The following is a 24,448-nucleotide window of genomic DNA, read 5'->3' on the forward strand; positions in this document are numbered from 1 at the left end:
GGGAGGCAGTTTTGAAGGCCTCCCACGGAACCGCCGGGGTGGGGCATTTTGGAGTTTCCAAAACCCTTCGGCGGCTCCGGCAGAGTTTCTACTGGGGGCAGCTCAGGAGGGATGTTGAGGACTTTTGCCGCCGGTGTGACCTCTGTGCAGCGCACAAGGGTCCCTCAGACCAGTCCCGGGCCCAGCTACAGCAGTTAGCAGTGGGAGCCCCGATGGAGAGAGTAGCAGTGGACGTGATGGGGCCTTTTCCACGCACAGACAGAGGAAACCGTTATGTCTTAGTTGCCATGGACTACTTCACAAAATGGCCGGAGGCATATGCCATACCCGACCAGGAGGCGGAGACGGTGGTCGACAGGCTGGTGGAGGGCATGTTTGCCAGGTTCGGGATGGCAGAAACCATTCACAGTGACCAGGGAAGGAACTTTGAGTCGGCTGTTTTCTCTGTCATGTGTGAGCGCTTAGGGATGCGAAAGACCCGGACGACACCGTTACACCCGCAGAGTGATGGGCTCGTCGAGCGCTTCAACAGGACCCTGGCGAAACAGCTGGCCATCCTCACTGCAGAGCACCAGCGTGATTGGGACATGCATCTCCCCCTTGTTTTGTTGGCGTATAGGTCCGCTGTGCAGGATTCCACCTTGTGTACGCCTGCCCTGCTCATGCTGGGGCGAGAGCTACGGACGCCAGCGGAGATGGCACTGGGGAGGCCTCCGGACGCTCCGGTAGTCGTACCGGGTCCGGAATACGCCAGGAGACTGCAGGACCGGCTGGAGTCGGCCCATGCTTTTGCCCGTGATCAGCTGGAGAAAGCGGGAATGAGACAGAAAAGGAATTATGACTTGAGGGTAAAAGGGAAAGACTTCAGGGCCGGTGACCTTGTGTGGGTGTACAGCCCGAGGAGGAAGAAAGGCCGGTGCCCTAAGCTGGACTGCCACTGGGTGGGGCCTTGTGTAGTGGTAGAGAAGCTGGGGGAAGTGGTGTACAGGGTTCAGCTGCCGACTAGGGGGAGACGAGTGGCCCTTCATAGAGACAGGCTGGCTCCATATAAGGGTGATGTGCGCCCAGTCCAGTCAACCCCCCTGAGAAATGAAACAGCCACAGCCCCAGACTCACTGACTGTGCCCCCTTCTACTGCCCCACAGCTTCCTCCACTTTTGCACCCCATCCCAGATCAAAAGCAGGGTGCTGCAGGACAGCAGACACAGCCCCAAGTGTCGTCTACAAGGGGGCTGCAGAGGCAGAGAAGACCCCCAGGTCACCTCAGAGACTTTGTACGGGATCCCTCGGGGCGAGGGATTTAGTGAGGGGGGGCAATGTAGCGATTCTCTTAGTTAGAGAGCGTGTTGATGTTGTGGGATTTCGGACTGTTCGGGAGGTTCGTGAAGGCAGCATGGAGAGAGAGAAAAAGACCGAGAGCTTGCCTGTGTGTGTGTGTTGCTGTTCCGCTGTTGTAGTTGTGGTTGGCGTGGCTGTGGCCTACAGCAGCCGTTTTTCTGCTAATAAAGACGACCTTTGTTGTGAATATCGCCGACTGTGGAAGTGTGTTTACAACGTTACAGTATTTTGTGACAGTTTGTTTTTTAATATCAAATTTTAATGATGTTTAACGACTGAATTTACATTCTGCTTAAATATGAAGGAAAGAGACACCTTGAGACAAGAGTCTGTGTGTGTTCAGAGAGGAGAAAAATAAAATACGATGGGCCTCAGCTGTTATTATACACCAATAAATTTGCACATTTATACCCCCCACGATCAAAAGGTAAATGTAACAAAGACACATGAAGCCCGGCTGAATCCTGCAAACAGCTTTTGATTTTCAAGACAAAACAGAGGATGCGTCTTTGTCATCTTGGAGCTTAAAACATGAGCACAACATAAAGAGAGAATAATATTTGTCTTTCCTCTGCCTCAGTTACACACACACACACACATCTATCAAACTGTCTCATCTTTTGGTTTAGTTTGCTGCTCTTTATTATCTCAGCTGCTGGGTCGATGTTTTGCTCAAAGGGCTCATTAAGCAGTTTATGGAAACAGTTACTCATTCACTTACCACACACAGGTTTCCCTACAGCAACACAAAGCTGCGCTCTCCCTGTAGCTCATTACTGTGTTACTCATGTGAAACGAGATTTCCCAACTTCACACACACACACACGGACACACACACAGACACCCACTATAAACATAGCAGTGGTTTCCATGGAAGCAAGTGTCTGTTTACATGCACAGGCCTACTGTAGCACTCTGATCTATCCAGGTTTGTGTACACGTGCTTTACCCTCATGATCCTCTGATTAGCTCATCATATCCAAACAAAAGGCAGATTGTCTTTTGAGCCATGTGTGTGTCAGGATATGTCAGCTGGATGGGTACACACTCACACCCACCATCCACTTTATTATTACCGGGTCGGACCCCCTTTTGCCTGCTTCGTGGCACAGATTCAACAAGGTGCTGGAAAAGTTCCTCAGGAGATTTTGGTCCACACTGACATGACAGCGTCGCACAAATGCTGCAGAATAGTCGGCTACACTTTCACGATGTGGGTCTTCAACACATCCTAAAGGTGCATCCTATTGATGCACCTGTGACTGTGAAGGTCATCTGAGCGCAGCTAATGTGCTGGAAGCAGCCATAGAAGATGGGTTACACTGTGGTCATAAAGGTGAACAGTGGCGTTGAGACTCATCAGACCAGGCAACCTTTTTCCAACCTTCTACTGTTTTTGAGCCTGTGTGAACAGAAGTTTCTTACAGCTTCCTGTCCTCAGCTGACAGTGGCACATGCTGTAGTCTTTGGCTGCTCTAACCTGGTTCAAGGTTCAATGTGTTGTGCATTCAGAGATGCTCTTCTGCAGACCTTGGAGGGGTTATTTGACCTACTGTTGCCTTCCATCAGCTTGAAGCAGTCTGACCTCTGACATCAACAAGGCATTTTCACCCAGAGAACTGCAGCTCACTGGATGTTTCTCTGTGAACCCTACAGATGATTGTGTGGGGAAATCCCAGATCAGCAGGTTCCCTGAGCCGCCCTGTTTGGTGCCAACAGCCATGCCACATTCAGTGTCACTTAAATCACCTTTCTTCCCCATTCTGACGCTCAGTTTGAACTTCAGAAGGTCGTCTTGACCGTGTGTACATGGCTAAATGTATTGAGTAGCTGTTATATAATTGGCTGATTAGATAATTTCATGTTAATGCAAGATCATTTGTGTCATGAATATCACTGTATGTCAATATAAAACTGGTGTGAAGATGTATAAATGAGCAGAGCAGAGACATAATTTACATTCAGTATTTTATTTTGAAAAAAGTATTTTGGAACGTTTATAAATATAAAATTCTTGTATTTGTGAAGCTGAACTTTAAAGTGCAAAAATTATGATACAGTTGAGGCAATGATACACTTCAGTGATACAAAATTAGTAAGGAGTGAATAAATAATCACTGTTTTATAAAGATCTTCATAAACATAATTTCACAAAAAAAATATATAATTACAGATCTTTATTTAGAGCCTGAATAGATGAAATACAACCAAAAACTGAACCTGAACTTAGAAAAAAAAAAATCCAACTCCACATCTACAAAAACATCCAGGACCAACATTCCTGAGCTGAAGCTGAAGGTCTAGGTGAACTTCCTGATGAAGCGCAGTTTCAGATACGTAATGATGAGGAAGCAGATGGTCATGATGGCCAAGGCCAAGTGATTCTGCCAGAGGCCCCAAGTGGAGTAATCCACGCCCTGTTCCTGCAGAACCTTCTCCCCTGAAAAACAGCTGGAAACAGAGCACAGAGGTTCCTCACCAACCGAATAGCTGCCACAATGATGAGAGTGAGCAGCCTGACAGAAGTACGTAGGTGTAACTCTAACCAGCTAACTGCTCAGCTCAGCTATAATGTAACCAGTCAACAGTACTGATGTCAGAGCCAAAAACCATCATGACTTTGCCAAAACACAGATGTGCTAATACAAACTACGACCTCTGCTGGTATAAAATCCTTTCACCCCTTTTTCAAAATTAATATTTTGTGAAATAATTGAACTAATTTGTTTATCAAACATTTTTTTTTTCTTTTCGCAATACCTTGGTAATTATCACCAATGACAGATCTCCACAATCCCACCTCATGGTTCCGTGTGTGTTTGTGTGTGTGTGTGTGTGTCAGCACTTCTTACCTTGTTTGGTTGATCGTGGTATTTTGTTGGTCACAGAACTCCAGACCAGTGAACTCATTCGCCTGCAGAGCCTGGAGAGATTCACAGATAAATCAACATAAACATCATCCAGGTGGAGTTTCATCTGCAGCGAGCGTTACCCAAAGGACCGGTCCTGCCCACTGCATGGATTTGGAAAGTGTGAAGGCATTAATTACTCCTGTTTTTTAATAAAAGGCACTGGTCTTCCTGGTAAAGTGATGTGAACGTTACTGCACAGAAGTAAATTAAATTAAATTAAATTAAAGTGTTTTGAAATCTTTACAAAAACATTTAGTATGTAAAGTCTATAAAACATAATTAGACATGTAATAACATTATGTTATTATGTAACGGTTTTACTGGTGCAGCCCAGTTGAGATCAAATATGTGCCACTTTAGTTGGTCACAGCTAAAGTTAACCCCCCTGGCCCCACACCTGATTTATGGGAAGAGAAGTTTTGTTTTTTACATAATGAAACATAAGTACAGATTTATTTGTCTGTATTTATACTCACACTGAGGCCGTATCTGGGTATACTGAAGTATTTTAACCAAGCGAGCCAGCTGACAATGGAGGGGATGTTCACCAGCAGTCCTGCAAAGATCTGTGGAAAAGGAAAAAGTGAGTGGGCCTGTGCTCAGTGAGGTAACCCCGGGTCATCAGTACTATGAAAATGGTTCACTTCTCACTATCTTTATATTGATACCGCCTGAAAGATCGCACATCTGGAGAGTTTCTCTTCCCCTGAGCACCAATTTCAGCACTCTTGTATTGTTCTATAAGCCTTCATATAGCAAACAGAGCACCTAGGGCTTGAACCCGTTGACCTTACATAAAGAATTACTGGTTGTATTGTGTTTTTATAGCTGCTCTTTTCTTGCTCTCAGACCTTTTACCACTGGCAGGGCTGCTGCTGAAAGCCATGCCAGTTTGCTAATATCACCATTATCAGTCTGACCACTCTGAGGATTAACATTAATACTGATTTTTGTCCTTTCAGTGTCAGGCATTTTTATAAACAAATATATCTGTATAAAGAAATAGCTGAACATTATGAGATTTCCTTTCATTTAAAATATGTGCAGAAATCTTGGCCTGACTGCCTGTTAGGGTGAAGCCACAAAAGGGAAAAGACACTCTGGGTACGTCGACCCATCTGGGTGTCATGATGGTTTTGTGAGTGTTTGCTTGTGTTATGGATTTTGACAGAGATCGAGCTTATCCTCGTTCATAAACAGCTGTGGTTTTTATCTCAACTGTTTTTAAACACAAATTCTGTTTGGAAACATGATGAGTTTTCTGGTGATCTGAGCCACAATTCCAGCATCTATGTAAGAAATTAATCCGGGGGGGGGGGGGGGGGGGGGGTCACTTTCCAAGCTCACAGACTGTATACAAAAAATGGAAGTAGCCAGTGATGTCACCAAGCGGTTGGTGAAGCCTTAAGCTGAGCACTTTTCATGTTGCCAAATTAGCTCTTGGAGTTTTGTGTATTCGTATGGGGTCAGTAGCCTGCGAAGCTGAAGGACACATGACTCACACATTAAAGCAGTTCCTGCTTTATCCTTCTTTTTGGCTCTAATACGACCATCATTTACAAAATTAATATCACATTGTTTTCATTAAGACTTGAAAGTACCAGCTGAAACAATAAACCTGTTAACACTGAGCTCATCAATCAAGTCAAAAGTAGGGTCATTCTCCCATAACCTCCTAAACAATCACTTCTTTTAGAAACCAGAGTAGTCGCCCCCTGCTGTCCAAAAGAAGGAATGCAGATTGAAGGCACTTCCCCACTGGCTTCTCTTTTCAGAGCCAGAGGCTGCATCCATCTTTTTATATACAGTCTCTGAGCCTCCGTGCACAAACGTTTACACAGGTGTATCTCGATGTGTGTGCGTCACCATCATGAAGACACAGGTGATTGTCATGAAGATGTTGGCGATGGCCACCACCGTCTGGTCAGCTGAGATGGCGAAAGCCATGGAGGTGGCTGTGTAGGCACACAGAGCGACGGTGAACATGAAGAGGAAGAAGGCCCCGACTGTCTGCTTCAGACCTGTACGTAAGCAGACGGAGTCATGAATCAGAGTACCGAGGTTATAGTTAGCAACAAAGATGTAAAAATTGCACATGAAAAAAATCCTTGCAAATCTCTAATTTTATCCAGTGATTAAGTGCTGGAATTTCATTGCTTCAATGATCAATTTACTGACTGCAACAGCTACAATCTTGCTAGTTGGAGATGAATAAATTTTCCTTTCAGATACACAAAACATAAACTTTCCAACTTTACTTATTTACTCATCATTTACTCAATCAGTGGTTTGTTGTGTTTCGCCAACAGAGAAGTTGCAGAGCGCCATCTGGTGAACAAATATGCAACAACAACATCGCTGGCATGGGTGTTTCTCTGTCTCTATTTTTGAAATTTTCATTTACGATCCATTTTAAATGCTGATCGATATTTGCCTGCCAATAAAATTGGCTCTGCTCTTCTTCCTGCTCTTGGTGGAGACAGACGCTTTTATTTCCCTCTCTCCCAACCCTCTCCTTATCTACCCTGCTTGCTGCTTGGTTTCCAAAAGCCTCTCTTTACACATCTCCGAACAGGAAATTAAAACTATGGATTTGGTCAGCTGGTCTCTCAACACTATTGATCAGATTTTTTCAACAACGAGACTGGGAAAAGGAGAACCGTCTTGTCTGACTGGAACTTACCCAGTTGGCTATATTATGGACTCCTGGGGACACTGGAGGATAATGTGCTTGGCAGGTTTGTCCACTGAAGATGTGGAAGACGCTTACATATTTGGCTTACTGGTAACAGGATACTTTCTGATTGAACTTGGAGGGTACCTGACTCATCGGGAAATTCAGAAAGTCTGGGCAGCTGTTCAGGCCTTGATAAGACTGCCTGGTCAATGTGAAAGTATGTGCAGAGCATTACACACTCAGAATCTGCTGGAACTGAACCGGAAGCTGGAAGCGAGTTTTGTGACTCGTAGGCCAGTTTCGGTTTTGACTGCGGACAAAATGGTTTAACCCTATAACGCCAAACGATCGCCGCTGAAACCCTGGTTACTTTGGTTACCTTACTAGCGGTGAACAGCTGGTTAGGACATAGCGTATCAGTGCTAAACAATAGTATAATCTGGAATATGGCTCTCCTGCCTGGCTTTGGATAGCTGGCAATCTTATCCTCTCCTGGAGTTATGTAACCAAATGCTCTTCCTCGGCAACATCTGTCTTGTGATCTGTGTGAACTGGTACTCCTCGCGACCACATTGCTGATGAACCCCGAGCCCACTCGCCTCCACCAGCTCCCTCCTTCCCCCTAGCGCTCCCACGCAGTTTATGTGCTTCTACGCTACTATGCAGAGGTTTTTTAACCTCATACTGTGCCCCCATTATGGGGCAAAATATGAGCTTTTTTTTTCTCCTCACCTATCCTATTGTTCACTTTGTTTCCCTCTTATCTTTGTAAAACCGCAGCGCCTCTGTATGGCTGCAAGGCCCCAGACACTTATCTCCCCTGTTTGTTCGATTTGTTTGTCTTTTTTGGATGGGTGTTCTGGAACTTCTTTCCGTTACATGTCTGACATGTAATGACAATAAATTGATTCGGATTCTCTCTATACAACTGAAGTATAAACATCAGCATAGCACAGCTCAACTTTCACCTACCAATCATGAAGTATGCCACACAGGTGAAGACTATAGCAGGGATGGTCCTCAGTGTGATGATGTCAGACAGGATTTTACACAGGAAGTAGACCGATACCCTGTAGTAACCGCTGATGTACTCGTGCCTGCAAAGAGAGAGAAAGGAATTCAGGAAACATTTTGTTAATAGACCAAATCTGTGAAAACCAAATTGTAATTAGAGACGATTACTGTAACTGCAGACTTAAAAAAAAAAAAAAAAAAGGACTGCTACCTTTTCCATGGTTCTTCTATCATTAGTATTAATTGCATCATAACCATTAATGTTTATTATTTTATAATTATAATCAATAATGATACTGGAAATAATCTGAATTAGCATGAAAAATCTGCCGTTGCATATACAAGTCTCTAAAAATGTAATAGAGAAAACTAATAAAATTATGATAATGGTCAAAATACATAAACTTTAATTCAATTCAGTTCAATTTTATTTATATAGTGCCAAATCACAGCAAACAGTCGCCTCAAAGCGCTTTGTATTGTGGGTACTTTACATTGTTTTTAAACTTATTTAATCCTTATTAATCAAAAAACATATTAAAAGGGCATGTGTTTTTAATAATTAAAAGTATTTGTTCTCATTGCATATGGACAATGCCAAAAGGTGTATTGCATTTAATGTCCTGCAGAGGGCAGCATAGCACCTGAAAAACACATGGTTCCAGTTTTCTTCAAACAAATACTCATTTATGTCCCCACAATGTCACTCTATGAAGAGCTCTTTATCAGTGCTAATTAATTAATCACATAATGTCACTTGGAAAGAAAGAAACATGGAAGATTAATCTCTTAACCCCAAATACAGATAACCTTTAACCTGATTTCTGTCCCAGGATGGCCCCACAATGCTGCTGTGCTATCAGATGTTTGTCAGTACAAAGTGATTAAGAACATCTTTATAAATGAATTTCCTTTAAGCTACGTTTTTTAAGTATATGAATGTTTGAGTGTGAGACCCACGTGAAGATTTTCCTCTCTGTGATGAAGAGCTCGGCAGCCGACAGGGAGCTGAAACACTGATTCACAACGACGAAGAAGAGTGCACCGGTCCTGGAAACACAAATGTACCAGATTCAGCTTTATAATGTGCCTTTCATTTAGATGCACTATGATCACTGACAGTATTACAGCTGGTACTACAGTAAATACCTGTTCTGAATTCCACTGGAGTCATTCTGGACATTGAAGAAGAGGGCCCCAACAATCAGGGCGAGGAAGAGCGTTACTGCTATCTGAACAGAATTTTTAAAAGTTAATAATAACAGTTAATAATACAACTTAATGGAGTCTTCATTGTAACTTGCAGGGTGGTGTTTTGTGTTCACAGAATGTCACCATAGTCACAAATGTTTACCAATATGAACTCAGCAATCACATATTAATATTATGTAATGATATGATATTATGATATTGATACTCTTAGAAAGAGCAGATGCACTTTACCCAAGATGGCGGTTCCTTTTACCGCTAAATAAACTTAACCTTACCTGAGCAATGGAGGTCTGCGGGTTGAGCATGAGGTTGCGAAATGTCCTCTTGAGAACCCATTTGAACTGCGTGAAGAAGCCGGTGGTGTAGGTGATGGTTCTGAAGGGAGTAGTAGTGATCACCTTCTTTCCTTGGACGATCCTCTCTGACAGGGACGGAAGGTGGAAGAGATTTAAATCGCTTTATAGTCAAGCAAATGTATGACCTCATGTCCTAAGTTCATATCTAAAGACATTAAAGTTTCTTCTAAAGTGAAAGAAATGGTGAGAACTTAAACTCCAATGAGAAACAACAGTGAAACAGAGCAGCCAAGTTTCACAGCGGAAACAAAACAAAGGCACGGAACATGAATTATGAGTCATTGGGGTCATTCAGTATGTCTCTGTGGTTCATTTGCACTGGGATGCAGTCATCTGGACTCTTCTTGTGGTTGGGTTTACTTACTTATTTTGGATGTATTTACAGTCATTTTGCTTCTCTTTGTAGACATCTAGCTGTATTTAAGGTCGCCTTACCTCTTCTTGTAGCAGTTTCAGACATAAACACAAAAAAGAACAGTTTTTTTGTACCTACCCAGCTCTTCTTTGGTCTGTCTGAAGTACTGGCAGTTTCTGTACTCCACCACCAGTTTCTCCTCAATCCCTCTTCTGGACTTTGATACTGATTCTGAATCTAGATCTAGATCTGAACCTGGACAAAGAAAGAATCAGGTCTTGGGTTAGGGGGGGGGGGGTTACAGAAAAAAACTGCAGGGACCAGAGAAGGGGGAGTGTTTTTATACGACTACTTCCCAAAAATTAACTTTTTAATTCCATGCCACATGTCACTGTATCATTTTAACCTTAATGCAACATATTCAGCCTGTTATCCATTCTATAAAATGATGAAATGGATCAAAGTTTTGTGTCGAGGATTCAGAGGGAACTTAACCTGTAATCTTAAATATTACAGGCTTCTTTTTACAGGCTGAAATCAGCTGTGAATACTAGAAAGTGTAAGCTCTTCTCTACAGTCTGTCCCACGGTCCCTGAATGCAGCACAGTGTTAAAAGCTGTCACTCCAATGAACAAATGGACACAGTCTGATATTACAGACATTTAAATCTCTGTGTCTTGATGAAGTCTTGTACACATGCAGCTGGTTAACAAGGGAAATCTGAAAACTGATGCACGACACAAGAGGGCGCCTTCCTCCTGCTCACAGGGATGTAGTGGCGTTTAAAGCTCCTCACCTCCATGCATGTTATGAGGGTAAAAGATGTTTTTCCAATTTCACACTTTCTAAAAGCTTCTGAATGCTTTTCAGCATATGCACACTCAACTGCAAAAACGATGTCATAAATAACCACAGCATGTGACTGTAATGAGCAAGCCTTTGGCTTACAGTAGGGTTAGGGTCATTGCCAGTGAGGGCTCACAGCTCACAGGGTTCACACTGCTCCTCTTATTTTAACACCTCTGAACTTACACACCTGTTTTCCCACTGTTGAGGGCGACGGCGGTCGAGTCTCCATTGATGACATCCAAGAAGAAGTCAGCAGGGTTGTTGTGGGGTTCACAGGTGTATCCTAGGAGACAGTTTCCAGACTTAGTCATGAACATCCCCTTTTCGGCATGTTCCATCTTGTTGGATTGAAGTAAATCTGATATGCTTACCGATGTCTGAGAAGTAGTCCAGTGCACTCTGTGCTGGGCCATGATAAACCTAGCAGAGAGAAGAAGGCTTAACACGATAGTAACCGTGTCTTCCACAGGTATCTCGGCTGTGAGGTTTTAGAGTTATTTAAGTGAAAATGTTAAAGTATTTCAATGGGCAGCAGTTGAACGGGACCTGATGGCCGTTGACTAGCAGGGTGAGGCTGTCGAAGAGGCGGTAGATGCTGTATCGAGGCTGATGGATGGAGAGGATAATGGTGCGACCATGGTTTGCCATCCTAGAGTAACAGAAAAAAATAGTTATTTAACTTTGATGTTTTTTTTCATGTATTATAGATACCTATAACAGATACTACTATGACTACAAGTTCTTTTCGTCCATTGTGGTGCAGAAGGCTGCAGCTCACACATCTTGGTTTCTTCCCACTGCTTGTGTCTAACCCATCTCTTAGCAAGCACAGTCCTTCTCCATGTTGTCTTTGGTCAACATGAAGATGGACTTTCTTTCTCTTTCCAGGTGATGTCCACCTTCGGGCAGTCTTTGGTATTCTCTCAGTGAAGACACCCCTGCGGAAAACCTCAAATGCTCTGATGTACTTCAGACCCATACAGAAGAACAGACTCCACATTGCTGTTGTATCTTGGTCTTCTATGTAAACTGCCTTGATTTCCAGAAAGAGCCAAGCCCAATCAAAGCACTCCATGCCTTACACAATCTGAACTGGATATCCTGGATTCTGTTATCTGTCCATACTAGGCAACCAAGATAACGGAACTCTTCAAGCAAGTTCCAGCTGTGGTTGAGGGCTTGATGTTAATGTTAATATGATGCTCTGAAAAGACTATAAGCAATAAATTTGATATTTAAAGGTTCTGTTTGTAGCTTTTTTCATGTATTTCTTGGTCAGGTTTCCCTCGGAAAAGAAACACAGCAACACCAGCCATCGTTAGCTCAAAAAGGTCAACTCATAACTAGTGTCAACAAATGAACTGCTTCCAGAACAGCACAGACTCCATGTTTCATCTGGTGACGCTTGTCTAGTTGAACCTGAATTCTGCTATATGATGACATGAGAGGTCTTTCTTGCTTCTTAATCCTGGGTAAAAAAGAGGAATTGCAAGTTATTTACATTGGAAAATCCTGTTGTGGAGAAGCCGTGCAACCCATCCAAACTCCTGCTGCAGGTCTGATAAATGAGCCATTTTTAAATGACCATATCGGGTAAAATTACAAACTAATTTTCACTATTTAGCATAATGATGTTTGTTGGCCAGGTTGCTAAATAACTTCACAACAGCAGTACAAAGGTGTGTGAATTTGTGCGTGTGTTTTTTCACCTCTTGAGCAACAGCAGCACAGAGTTGGCCGTGCTGGCATCGAGGCCTGTGGTGGGTTCGTCGAGGAAGAGGACGGGCGGGTCAATGATCAGCTCCATCCCGATGTTTGTCCTCTTCCTCTCGCCGCCGGAAATCCCACGAATCAGCTGAGTGCCCACCTGCACAAACACAGCGTGTCAGACTTCAGTCTCTTTCCTTTCAGTCTGCCTTTCGATTCTTTCTTCTGTCCGAGGGTCAGTCCATTCCTCTCTTTTCACGTCTCTGTTTCTCTCCCTTGTGTCTTTTGTTTGGTCTTTTTTTACTCTTGAGTTTTGCTTTCTCTTTCCAAAGTCTTTAAAAAATTCTTTAAAAACAGTAGACCAATTAGGGGCTAATCAGATGTGTTTGCTGTCTGGGCTCTCTTTTTTGTTTTACTTTTTTATGGGGTTTTTTTTGCATTCTTTTTTAATTGGTCTTTCTTTCTCCTCACCTTGGAGTCAGCCACTCGGCCCAGTCCCAGCTCCTCGATCAGCCTGTTAATTTTCTGCTTTTTCTCTTTCTGACTGATGCTCGATGGGAGCCGCAGGGCCGCAGAGAAGGTGAAGTTTTCTCTGACTGTCAGAGTCCCCATCACCACATCGTCCTGCAGACAGGAAGCCACTGTTTAAAAAAACCCCCTAACACATTAAAATTCACAGTTACTGCAGCCAGATGCACTTCGGTTCCAAGGACTTCTTTTCATGTTCTGTTTAATTTCCACTGCTGTGACTTATGACCTCAGTATTTCTACAACAATTAACTTTATGCTCCTAAAACAGACTTGGCCTAAGAAGCTGGTTTTACTGTTGCAGGAAATCTCTTCCTGCCCTGTCCAGGAAACTTTCCTGAATCCTGTTTAACTTCCTGCCTGCTTCACCCACCTGAACCACATAGCCAGACAGACACTTAAAGTTCGGGGGCTGAGGAGCTCCGTCAATCAGGACCTCTCCTGTCAGGCCTGCAGGGTCCTTTCTAGCTGCCAGAACATCCAGAAACCTGAAACAAAAGGCAACTCTGTCTAGGCTCATTCAATAAGCCACTAATGAAGTACAAGCACACACTTTCCTGTTACACACAATCTGGATTATCAAAGACAAGAGCAGGCTGTCTTTACTAATCAGCTGGCACAAATATGGACGGGAAGTTTAGAGGAAAAAATAGCAAAAATTAGTTTTTTTCTTCCTGGAATGTCATTTTCATGTGGTGAGGAACCTGTTTATGATTAAATTGCACATGGACAGAAAAAGCTTTAATGTTTCTACGTAGAGGTAAAGAGCCAGAAAAATGCAATTTTCATGCACTGACTGGAGGATTAGCACCACCAGCTGTTTATCTCTTAGCAGTAGTAATCTTCAGATTTTTGTTAAACCTGAATGGGAAACACTCAGTCATGTTTGCACACCTATTTTAGCTTAGTTTTTTCCCTTAAGCAACACTCACGATGACTTGCCGCTTCCTGTCGCTCCCATAATGGCGTTCAGACCCGGCTTCATGAGCCCACTGAGTGAGAAAGAAAAAATGTCATGTGAGAGGGCTTCTTCAATTTTAAGACTTGCTATTTTTACTTTTATTTATTGATAACTTTGGTCTCTATCACTTTGGTTGAACAAAGCATGGGTAACTGTAACAGCATTTCTCACCACTCTGTGAATTTAACAATCAGACAATCAATGGATTCACTGAAATTAATCAGAAGTAATGCATCAGCAGTTATAATAAGTTGCAGCCCTTTACATGAAGCACATATCCATTTAAAACTTAAAATGCTGCTTACAATTAAATGCATCACTAATGAAGCTATAATGGTGATCATGTTTTTACTGTGTAGTAATAACACTTTAACTAAAAGGAAATCTATTCTTCCAATCTCCAGCTGAATATTTTTACTCTACCAGAGTGGCTTTACATGATTCTGAGGTCAATATCTTTCTTACACTGGGCCCTGATGCAGCCACTCAGTTCAACCTCTATCTGAAACAAGTAGTTCCGCTCAGTTTAAGCCAACTTTTATCTGATGGCTGTCCCCTCTAAACATTGGGTGGGTGTTGGCTTGTGTGTCCAAGATCCCCATATAGGGTATTCATTCTCTATGGCATCATACAAACCCAAGGATAGAAAAAACGGGCCGGAAGGGAAGGGGGGAAAGCGGCCAAGAAGGAACGGAGGAAGAAAAATGAAGGAAAGAAAGAAAGAGGGACGGAAAATGAAGAAAGAAAAAAAGGAGAGATAGAGAGGCGAGAGACTGAGCGAGAGAGAGAGAGATGCGAGAGAGAGCGAGCGAGATGAGAGAGAGCGAGGGAGGACAGATAGATAGATGAGAGAGTAGTCAGAGAGAAGAGAGAGCGAAGAAGAGAGAGAGAGAGCGGACCGAGAGCTAGAGCGAGTACAGACGTACAGAGAGAGAGACGAGCCAGCGACAGCGGAGAGATAGAGGAGAGAGAGAGACAGAGGAGAGAGAGAAGAGGAGACAGAGACAGACAGCGAGAGAGAGGGAGAGAGAGAGGGAGAGAAGCGAGAGACAGAGAGAGAGGAGACGAGACAGGAGAGAGAGCGAGAGAGAGAGGACAGAAGAGAGGAGACAGAGACAGAGAGAGACAGAGAGACAGAGAGAGAGACAGAGAGAGAGACAGAGAGAGAGAGAGAGAGACAGAGACAGAGAGAGAGACAGAGACAGAGAGAGACAGACAGAGAGAGAGACAGAGAGAGACAGAAGAGAGACAGAGACAGAGAGAGACAGACAGAGAAGAGACAGATAGATACAGACAGAGAAGAGACAAGAGAGAGAGACAGACAGAGACAGAGAGAGAGAGACAGACAGAGACAGAGAGAGAGACAGACAGAGACAGAGAGAGAGACAGACAGAGACGAGAGAGAGAGAGAGACAGAGAGAGAGAGAGAGACAGACAGAGAGAGAGCAGAGACAGATAATAGAGAGAAAGATAGAGAGAGATAGATATAGAGATGATAAGGATAGAGATATAGACATACATAGATATATATATATATAGATATATATATATATATATATATATATATATATATATATATATATATATATATATATATATATACCGTATTTTCCGGAGTATAAGTCGCACTTTTTTTCATAGTTTGGCTGGGGGTGCGACCTATACTCCGGAGCGACGTATATGTGACATTTATAACACATGAACCAAAATACTCCAGCCACTTGACATCTCCGTGAACCGGAGCTTTAAGGCAGTCTTGCGTAACCTGTGGGCGCAGTGGATGATGGATGGAGAGCACAGCTTAACTGCAACTGGGAGAATGCGCCACCCAACTTTCCTGGAAGTCATTGGATGGATCAAGAAAACATGGGCTTCAGTGACAAACCATCCTGTTGGGATTCAGAAAGGCTGGAATAATTGGAACTGCAGCTGACAACGAGTCTGACTAACGCGACACAGAAGAGGAAGCGGCGCTTCGTCTACGGAGTGTACGGAATTGTTTAGAAGTGACACCGAGGATGAAGAATTCAATGGATTGATGGTTTGGTTAACTTGTTAGTATGTTCTTTATGCTATGGTTATCTGAATAACTTAATGTTACGTTAACATACCGAACACGTGTTCGTTGTGCGTCATGTAGCTGAATGTGCTACGTTAGCATAACGTAGGCGTAACCGTGTTCGTCCTGTTCTTTAATCCATTATTATTTTAAATTGCCGTTCAAGATGGAATTTCTACTCTGGGTCTCGGATTCTATCAACCCCCCCCCCCCCTCCCCCCAAAAAAGTGCGACTTATAGTCCAGTGCGACCTATATATGTTTTTTTCTTCTTTATTATGCATTTTTTGGCTGGTGCGACCTATACTCCGGAGCGACGTATAGTCCGAAAAATACGGTACATATATATACATATATATACATATACATATATATACATATACATATATATACATATATATATATATATATATATATATATATATATATATATATATATATATATATATATATACACACACACAGGTCAGAAGTTTCCCATGTCATTCATTCATTCAGCAGATCTCAGTAAACATGATGCAGCAGTTTAGTTTCAGAAATGAAAACATGACACTGCAGCACACACTTTTTAAAAAAATTTCCCAACAAATCTCTGTGACCCAACAGCGGCACGTGTCCAAAAGGTTGAGAACCGCTGGAATAAACCAACACAGTTCCTCGGAAGTTTACAAAACCTTTGCTCTGAAATGAGGAAGTAGTTCCAGTTCCGCGTTTGTCTAATGTGATCTTTGTGATGTTGCCATTTTTCTGAAGAAGTGAAACAGCGTTTTCAGCAAACTAAAAATTTAGTTGCCATTTGGTTGAGTGTTTTGCAACACACGTATTCATATTTTGCGTTTCTCCCTGACATGCACATAGATGAGGACTTTTTACTGCTACTAAGCAAATCTTAAATGGTAACTGTGACACTGCAGTTTTGTGTGTACGTTTGTATTATAGCTGCCTTTCTCTCCTTGGTTCATTTGTATTTTCTTCATGTTTCTTTCAGGATGGATGGATTTCAGCCATTGCTATTATAGTTTCCCTTCCCCTGACAATACGGTCTGAAGGGATTTACCATAAGCATAGAAAACCCCAAGCCTCTGGGGGCACACTGTTGAATGTCTGTCGAGGCATTAGTCAGCATATCTCTGTTTTGCAAAAGTAGGATTCTCTTTTTTTTTTTTCTTTGTCACATGTTTAAAGGACTGCAGCAAATGCAGGGAGATGACTTCCTCCTGCTGGCAGTTTCTCATGTCATTCATTCAGCAGATCTTTGAAAACATGACGCAGCAGTTCATTTTTAGCAATGAAAACATGACGTAGCAGTTCATTTTTAGCAATGAAAACATGACACTGCAGCTTTGTTTGAATTCCTGCAGAAGAGAAACTGGTCATTCCTTCTGTCCGATGCCTCTTTTGACTTTCTTTCCATTTCTTTTTTAAACCTGCTGATACCCTACCCCCTCATATGGGGACATTACATTTTGCCTTTTTTGCACCTTATACTTCCTTTGGCTCAGCAGCAGACAAACATTGTTTCATTTCAATATGTACTTGTATATGTCTGAAGTGACCTCAACCTCAAGTCACCAAAGTGTTTTATTGTTTGTTAAGCAATCCTGACTTTATTGACTCGTGCTGTGGAAGAGACCCGTTGTCCCCATATGATGACATACTTTTTAAAAATTACTTTCTGTTCAAAGATGATACTTTGTTTGTATACTTATGATGATGAGAAATTTTAAAAAGTCCCAAAGAAGAGCTTGGATCATAGGAGACTATTGTATTGATGTTAAGCAAGCAGGACGATGAACCTCTGAATTTACTGTTCGATCTATGTTCCAAACGGCACCTGTGGTTATGGGCTCTGGGAAGAGCCAGAAACATTTAGTTTGCTGGGATCAGTGCATAAATGAATGGCTCCCTTTCTTTCCTTTTTATGATTAATTCCTTTCTACATCTTATCACATCTTTCTATAACTGCTAATCTTTCTCTATTCTTTCCTTGGATGGCGTTGCTGGCATTTTAACCTTTGTTACACTGAACCAGGTCAGTTTCTGTCCTGGTTACATATGCACGCTCATAAATGATAGTAAAGTTAGTTTTAATATGCTGCAGTATGAGCTGTCACGACAGCATGCGGGCTTCACCCTGACGCGAACAAACTCAGCTAAAGCGCAGACCTTCAACTTTGTCAATGATTACACAGACTGTCCAATAAAATACCACAGATACCAGTCATTAAAATCTACACACACACACAAACACACCTGCTACACTTTGACCCATTAAAGCTTTCATAACATACACATGTAACGAGGCTTTGATGGTTTTCATAACAGACCATAATCCCACGCTTAGTTTGTCTGCAGACACGTGATGGTGCTTCAGCCACACAATAGGACAGCAATGATATAAGCTTTAGGTTGACTTTTTTCTGGGATAACTTATGGACTGACACACGTTAAAAAGATTTTACCCCTAAAACATTCAGCTCTCAAAGGCTTTAAGGATTTAGGACAGGCTTTCTCAATGGCACCCATTTATAAATGATAATGCCTCAGTCACACTATCAGTATTAATTTATTGATAGTTGCCACGTTTTTGTTTTTTTTTTATCTCCGTCAATCAGAGTGGTCACGTTTCTGTTCATTTTACACCCTCAACTTTCTTGCTTAGCGAAGCTTCAAACATACTGAGGCAGCACAGCATCCTGCTACTGTGCCTATTTGTTGGTTTAAGCCCAGAGTCATTGTCTTCTCACAGGCTTATGTATGTACAGTATGTGTATGTGTCACAGAGGCAAACTGGGAACCTGACAAACTTCCTTCCTTTCCCTCCCAACATGTGGGAATGTTTGAACCAAGCGAGCCTTGATCGTGTCACGTTTGCCTCCCAGGTGGGCTCCTGGCAGCACGTAGACAAATAAGCATACAATAACTGCACATGTGCATTATCAGTTTACCACACTAAGGGCTAATGCTTGTAGTCACCTGAGGGTTGAGGTATGCCCAGGGATGCAGTATCAGAGGAATTTCTTGTAGGATAAAGTACATCAAGCTGATTTGTTAATTAACTTTGAAAAGCAAAGGTACACCTTTAATGCATAAACATGGTATAAATTGGCATTCTATGCATCTTAAAGATGACTTATTATCACAAGACAAAAACCTAAAATATTTAAAACCAGCTTACAAGCATAAACCAGCCCCTCTACACATAAACAACACATGACTGTTTACATGTAGTCCTCCTGTGAAAGGCTGTTTTCACAGACATTTGTTTATGTTGTATAATGTTATTCTGCTGATTGTTAGAGTGTGTGATGTAAGACAGAGTTACACGTGAGCTAACAAGAAAGCGTTATCCAATCTGATCTTATCTTTAATGCAGCTTATTCTAATAACAGGAGTGTCAAACGTGGTCCACAAAAGGGTCAGTGGATGGCTTCGCAAAATGTGAAGCCTGCAGTGAAGTTAGTAAATATTTCAAACGCATTTTTAATGTTTTTGGTTATGTCTGCATTACTACACTAAAATTAAAAATATTTCTAAATCTAGACAAGTTATTTTAGTCATTAAAAACATAAAATGTATTTAGTTGCAAAAATTGTTACATATACAGAAAACTGTCATCTAATGACAGGAGACCCCAAAAATGTGGACAAACTACAATACATCACATTTTACAGAAATCTCAGGCTGCTTGTGATTTTATTTTTTCTGAATAGATTATTCATTTAATGAGAAATATTATTCATTTAAATATTATTTAGAAATACCTGTTCTCGGGATATATATATATATATATATACATATATACATATATATACATATATACATATATATACATATATACATATATATATATATATATATATATATATATATATATATATATATCCACAGTATTCCTGACTTCGTGCCACTACCCATAATTCATAGCGGAAGCCGGTAGTTTACTTCCATTTGCGCTGTTGTTTATGGTCCGTATATATATATACATATACATATATATATATATATATATATATATATGTATATGTATTTACCATTGACATGCTTCAATAACCAAACTGTTTTAAATGTCCCTAACATGCATGGCCACTTGCAATTTGTAGGCTGCCATGACAGACTGCTACTTCCGCTGTTCGGTTTTATACTTCCGGTTACCCAAAGTCAGAGCCAGAGTTAATGACAACATTCAGTTACTTTGTGCTGTAACAGGCTTCTTTATTAGTTGGAACATGAGCTCGGATTCAACTTGTGCTGTTGTCGGTTGTCACTACATCAGTCTGTACATTTTTTCTAATTATTTTATTCTGTAAATTTGTTCTTTCCCCCCAAATTATACTACCCACTTGCACATCCTATTACTGTATTTTTTCCTTATGTTTTAAGTTTTCCTTTAATGTACAGCCTCTTATTTTTGTACGTTATTTTATTTATAGTGTGACACTACAGTATACAGCCTACACAAAGCTTTAACAATGCCTGCCTTCATGTAAACACGTAGCAGTTAGCAAGATGACAGCTGCGTGTCTCCCCGATCACAGCCTTCGGCCAGTCCAGTGTTTCTGTTTCAGTGATCTGAACACTCTGATATCCAGATCAGTGATGACCCATGCTAAGCACTTAGCTTGGCCGATGCTCTGGCTCGGCTCTACAGCTGCTTTAAGGAGAACAACGTTGCCATGTTTGTTCAGCATTACTTTATTGATTTTATTGCTTTGAAGTTAATCTGGTGCTCTTATAATTACGTGATTCCACGTCATCAACACCTTCGGAAAAAACAAGGTAACTGATAATGTGGATGTAGCTGACTTCAGGCCATAGTTTCATGTCATTTACACAAGTGATGGGTGAGACACTGTTACCTCGCTGCTTTTTAAAACATCCTTGCAATGTCTCCACCTCCGATGTGGTACCATTTAGGCCAGGTAAAAGAAACTGCAGTGTCAAAATGTTTAAATGAACGGCAAGTGTGTAAGCCCGCAACCATAAACAACAGCGCAAATGGAAGTAAACTACCGGCTTCTGCTATGAATTATGGGTAATGGCGCGAAGTCAGGAATACTGTGGATAAATATATATATATATATATATATATATATATATATATATATATATATATATATATATATATATATATATATATATATATTTTTTTTTTTTTTTTTTTTGTTTGTTTTTTTTGTTTGTTTTTTTTTAATGGAACAGTTTTATGTCCCCTGCCCATCTAAGATCAAACTGGGCTGGATGTGGCTCAGGTACTAAAACTGGTCTGACACCTTTGTACTAGTCAGAAGCTAGTTTTTTAGCGAGTTAGCTTTAAATACCACAGATTTATGTTGATTTTATTTTATTTTTTCCCTTTTGTGATGAGACTCAGATGCTGAATTTGTTGTGATAAATATGATATAAAACCCAAATAATGTGTTAGATTATATTTAAAATACAAAAAAACTTATTAAATCACCTGTTGCTAAGGCGTTTCCACCTGCTAGCTGTACCTAAGGTGTGTTTGCGTACTATTACTTAACTCTTCTCTGTATAAACTGTACTAACCCTGCAGAAGAGAAGTTATGGGAAGTGAATTGTAGAAATGTGTTTTTGAATTTTTGAAAAGGATAAGCAGAAGAGAATGCATGGATGAAATTAAAACTGTATCAGATAATTTGTCCTGCTAGCAACTGAGGTAACAAACTTATTAGAGATCAAAAAGTTATCCTGTAAATCCTTCTGCACTTCTAGTCTTGGCTGAAAAATAAAAATCATCTGCTCTACTTCCTTCATGAACATCCCTCCTAATCTTTCTAAAAAGGCAACGTTTGTATTATAGGAATATCCTCTCCCAACATCATCTTATCCCACTGAGCTAATCAGCTGACACACTGGGACAGTTATATTACAAATTCAGGTTCTTATTATGCACCATGACTGAACAAAGGTATTTCAGTAAATGATAGTCAATATTTTAAAAATGTTCCCAGTGTCCCTTTTTCACAACACTCCTCTGCCACAGACTTGATCTTCAAAATCAAGTTTCAAAACTAATAGACAGAAACTATTTGTGGGATTTACATGGAAAAATACAAATTCCAGACTTAATTTGTCTTTGTTATACTTGTCTTGTGATCGTGACGGGTTAAAATGTCCAAATCTAATGTGATGTATTTTTTGGACTGCACACCCGGAGAAAGACCAGATACTACGGTTAAGTTATGGCCCTCTAACAGGGCTTGAAATTACTTGAGTTCTGTATCTTCCAGACTTCCAAATCATTTTCCAAAGGCATAAAGGTAATCAGAATGGAAAGCATTTTACAAAAGATTTGACTTCCTAGATCCCACAAAGATCTGTCAAAAATTGACTGGTGACTAAGAGACGTTTATGAAAGAATAAATAAGAACTGTATTATCTGTTCACATCCTATTCATCAGATAAATCACAAAAACTAAATGCATATAATAAAGGTTTGGAAAATCTATTGAAAAAGTTGTTTCAAGCCAAAGAACTTTTTTTTGTTAGAACTTTTTAATGGTTTATCCAAGTTTTGGGAATGTGTATAAAGTGACGAGCCACCTGCTGTAAGCATAAAAATCAAGTGTCTCGTAGGCCTTGAAGTGTAATTTGAAACACACTAATGCACTCACTTGAGATCGATGAGGATATCTTTGGTCGTGGCCTTCTTCCGGCAAAAAAATCCTCCTCCTTGTCTCACCTTGTAGTGAATACTGTGGAAACTGACGGTGGCGCCGTGCGACTGGTGGTTCAAACCAGAAGCTTTGGAGGCTCCATTTATCCCCATCTCCATCGTAACTTGGTCCTCTGACATTTTCCCCTTGTCTCCACCTGTATGCAAAACACTGAAGAAACAATTCTGTAAATACCACTTCTTATTAAATCTTATCTTGTAAATCTCTAGAGGAAAAGGTCTTTACATAATTAAATATCACCATAACTTGCTAATTTTTAAACCAATTTTCAAGCAGTAACTTTTGGGTTTTCATATAAAAGGCCTATTTTACATTGGTAGTTTAAAAATTAATATTAAAATGTTGTAGCTGCTCTTCTTGTGGTATTTTACAGGATTCCTCCCATTACTGACATGTGTTTACCCTTCTGTCAAAGTTTAACTTGAAATGGGAGCTGCAGACGAGCTGTCCACGAACATTTGAATTATTGAGAATTTACCCACAAAACAAGCCGATGTGAACAACCATGTGCAGCTCTGCATGTTACTGGAGCTTCAATTCAAGTATATAACTCAGCTATTATCTCACATTAATACGATGACACAGGCTGAACATTCAGACAGATGATTGAAAGTTTAGCACAGAGTTCTAGCCAGAAAAAAAAATAAAAAATCAGCCTGGCACAGTAGCATTAGCAAGCTAATGCTAATTAGCTTTCCAATGCTAATTAGCTTGTTGAAAGTTGAGTTCCGATAATGAACGGGTGAAATTCTCAGCCCAGCCTCAGCATGGCGCAGTGCTGAGCGATCAACAGTCAGACCCACCCAAACAAGCCTGCATGCTGCTTCTGAGTTTCTTTCCTAAACACTGATCAGTGCTTACAAGCATAAACCTAAACTGTTCCCACCATCTGTACAGATTTAGAGAGAATGCCTTGTTAGCGAGCTTGAAATATGCCTCAAAAGCTTTATTTTATTTTTTTTTTCCATGATTAGCAAAGGGATTGGGAGTCTTTGCTTTAAGATAAAGTCCTAAGAACAATCTGTGACAAGGATCTCAGGCTGAGAAAATACTGTGAGAACCCAACGGTACAAGTTCAACTGAAGCTGAAGCTGGGTTTACTGAAACACTATGAAAGGTCAAAAGTTCATATGTAAATAATGCATAATATTTGCACAGCCTGCTTGTGGCAGCTTGTGGCATCTGGCCTTCAGACTCTGCAGTTCCTGCATTGCTGTTGATTGGGCAACTTAAATCAAACCTGTTGAACTCAGAAGCAAATTTAATTCTTATTTCTACTTTATGCAGCTCAGGCAATCATGTGAAATGCGGGAAAAAATGCTCTGAACTCTTTCAGTTTAACCAGAGATTTTAAAATAAGAAAGAAAGATGCACATGGCAAACAAAACCCAAAACGTTATCTCTCACCTGCTTTAGTCAGGAAACAGCGATGAAAACAGATGCTGACAGACATCCAAACCGCAGGAGGCTTTCCAGAGAAGCGCAGTGACTCAGACTGCAGAGACAAACGTGTGCTTGGCAGAGCCAGAGAGGTTTAGTGCGTGCGGTCAGCCCAGTTTTATGTCTGAAAGGCGTGATAAGAGAAGCAGGGAGGAGGGCAGCGCTGTCTGTGACTCTCTGTCCTACTGTGCTGAGATCCTGTTATAGTTTTATTGTCACTTCTGTCCTCTTGTGTAACCGCACTTTTGTTGAAGTTTGCACTTGAGATTTTTGTTTATGTCATCTTTGACTTGACAAAGGCAGGGCTCTGAATTTGATTGGCTAACTTTAGTGTGTGTGT

General features: G+C 41.1%; 1 protein-coding gene across 1 annotated transcript; it reads right to left on the reverse strand.

The window, feature by feature from the left end:
* Positions 1-3,339: 3,339 nt before the first annotated feature.
* LOC115797202 (ATP-binding cassette sub-family G member 2-like) lies at positions 3,340-24,233 on the reverse strand. The gene is made up of 18 exons (XM_030753718.1): positions 24,076-24,233; positions 22,606-22,818; positions 13,881-13,940; positions 13,322-13,436; positions 12,892-13,044; positions 12,423-12,580; positions 11,260-11,362; positions 11,085-11,133; positions 10,901-10,996; positions 10,003-10,119; positions 9,429-9,574; positions 9,091-9,173; positions 8,902-8,991; positions 7,900-8,024; positions 6,117-6,271; positions 4,727-4,816; positions 4,191-4,261; positions 3,340-3,789 (listed from the first exon to the last, which is right to left on the reverse strand). The coding sequence occupies exons 2-18, from the start codon at positions 22,785-22,787 to the stop codon at positions 3,639-3,641; spliced, it is 1,944 nt and encodes a 647-aa protein (XP_030609578.1). The 5' UTR covers positions 22,788-22,818; positions 24,076-24,233; the 3' UTR covers positions 3,340-3,638.
* Positions 24,234-24,448: the final 215 nt, after the last annotated feature.

This window comes from Archocentrus centrarchus, chromosome 18 (assembly GCF_007364275.1).
Source record: "Archocentrus centrarchus isolate MPI-CPG fArcCen1 chromosome 18, fArcCen1, whole genome shotgun sequence".
Lineage (NCBI taxonomy): Eukaryota > Metazoa > Chordata > Actinopteri > Cichliformes > Cichlidae > Archocentrus > Archocentrus centrarchus.

Coding starts and splice junctions, on each gene's coding strand:
- LOC115797202 (XM_030753718.1), bottom strand. CDS start 22,787: ATGTCAGAGGACCAAGTTACGATGGAGATGGGGATAAATGGAGCCTCC. Junction 9,174..9,428: donor CGCAGACCTCCATTGCTCAG/GTAAGGTTAAGT, acceptor AATTCTGTTCAG/ATAGCAGTAACGCTCTTCCT. Junction 3,790..4,190: donor ACCACGATCAACCAAACAAG/GTAAGAAGTGCT, acceptor CTCTGTTTCCAG/CTGTTTTTCAGGGGAGAAGG.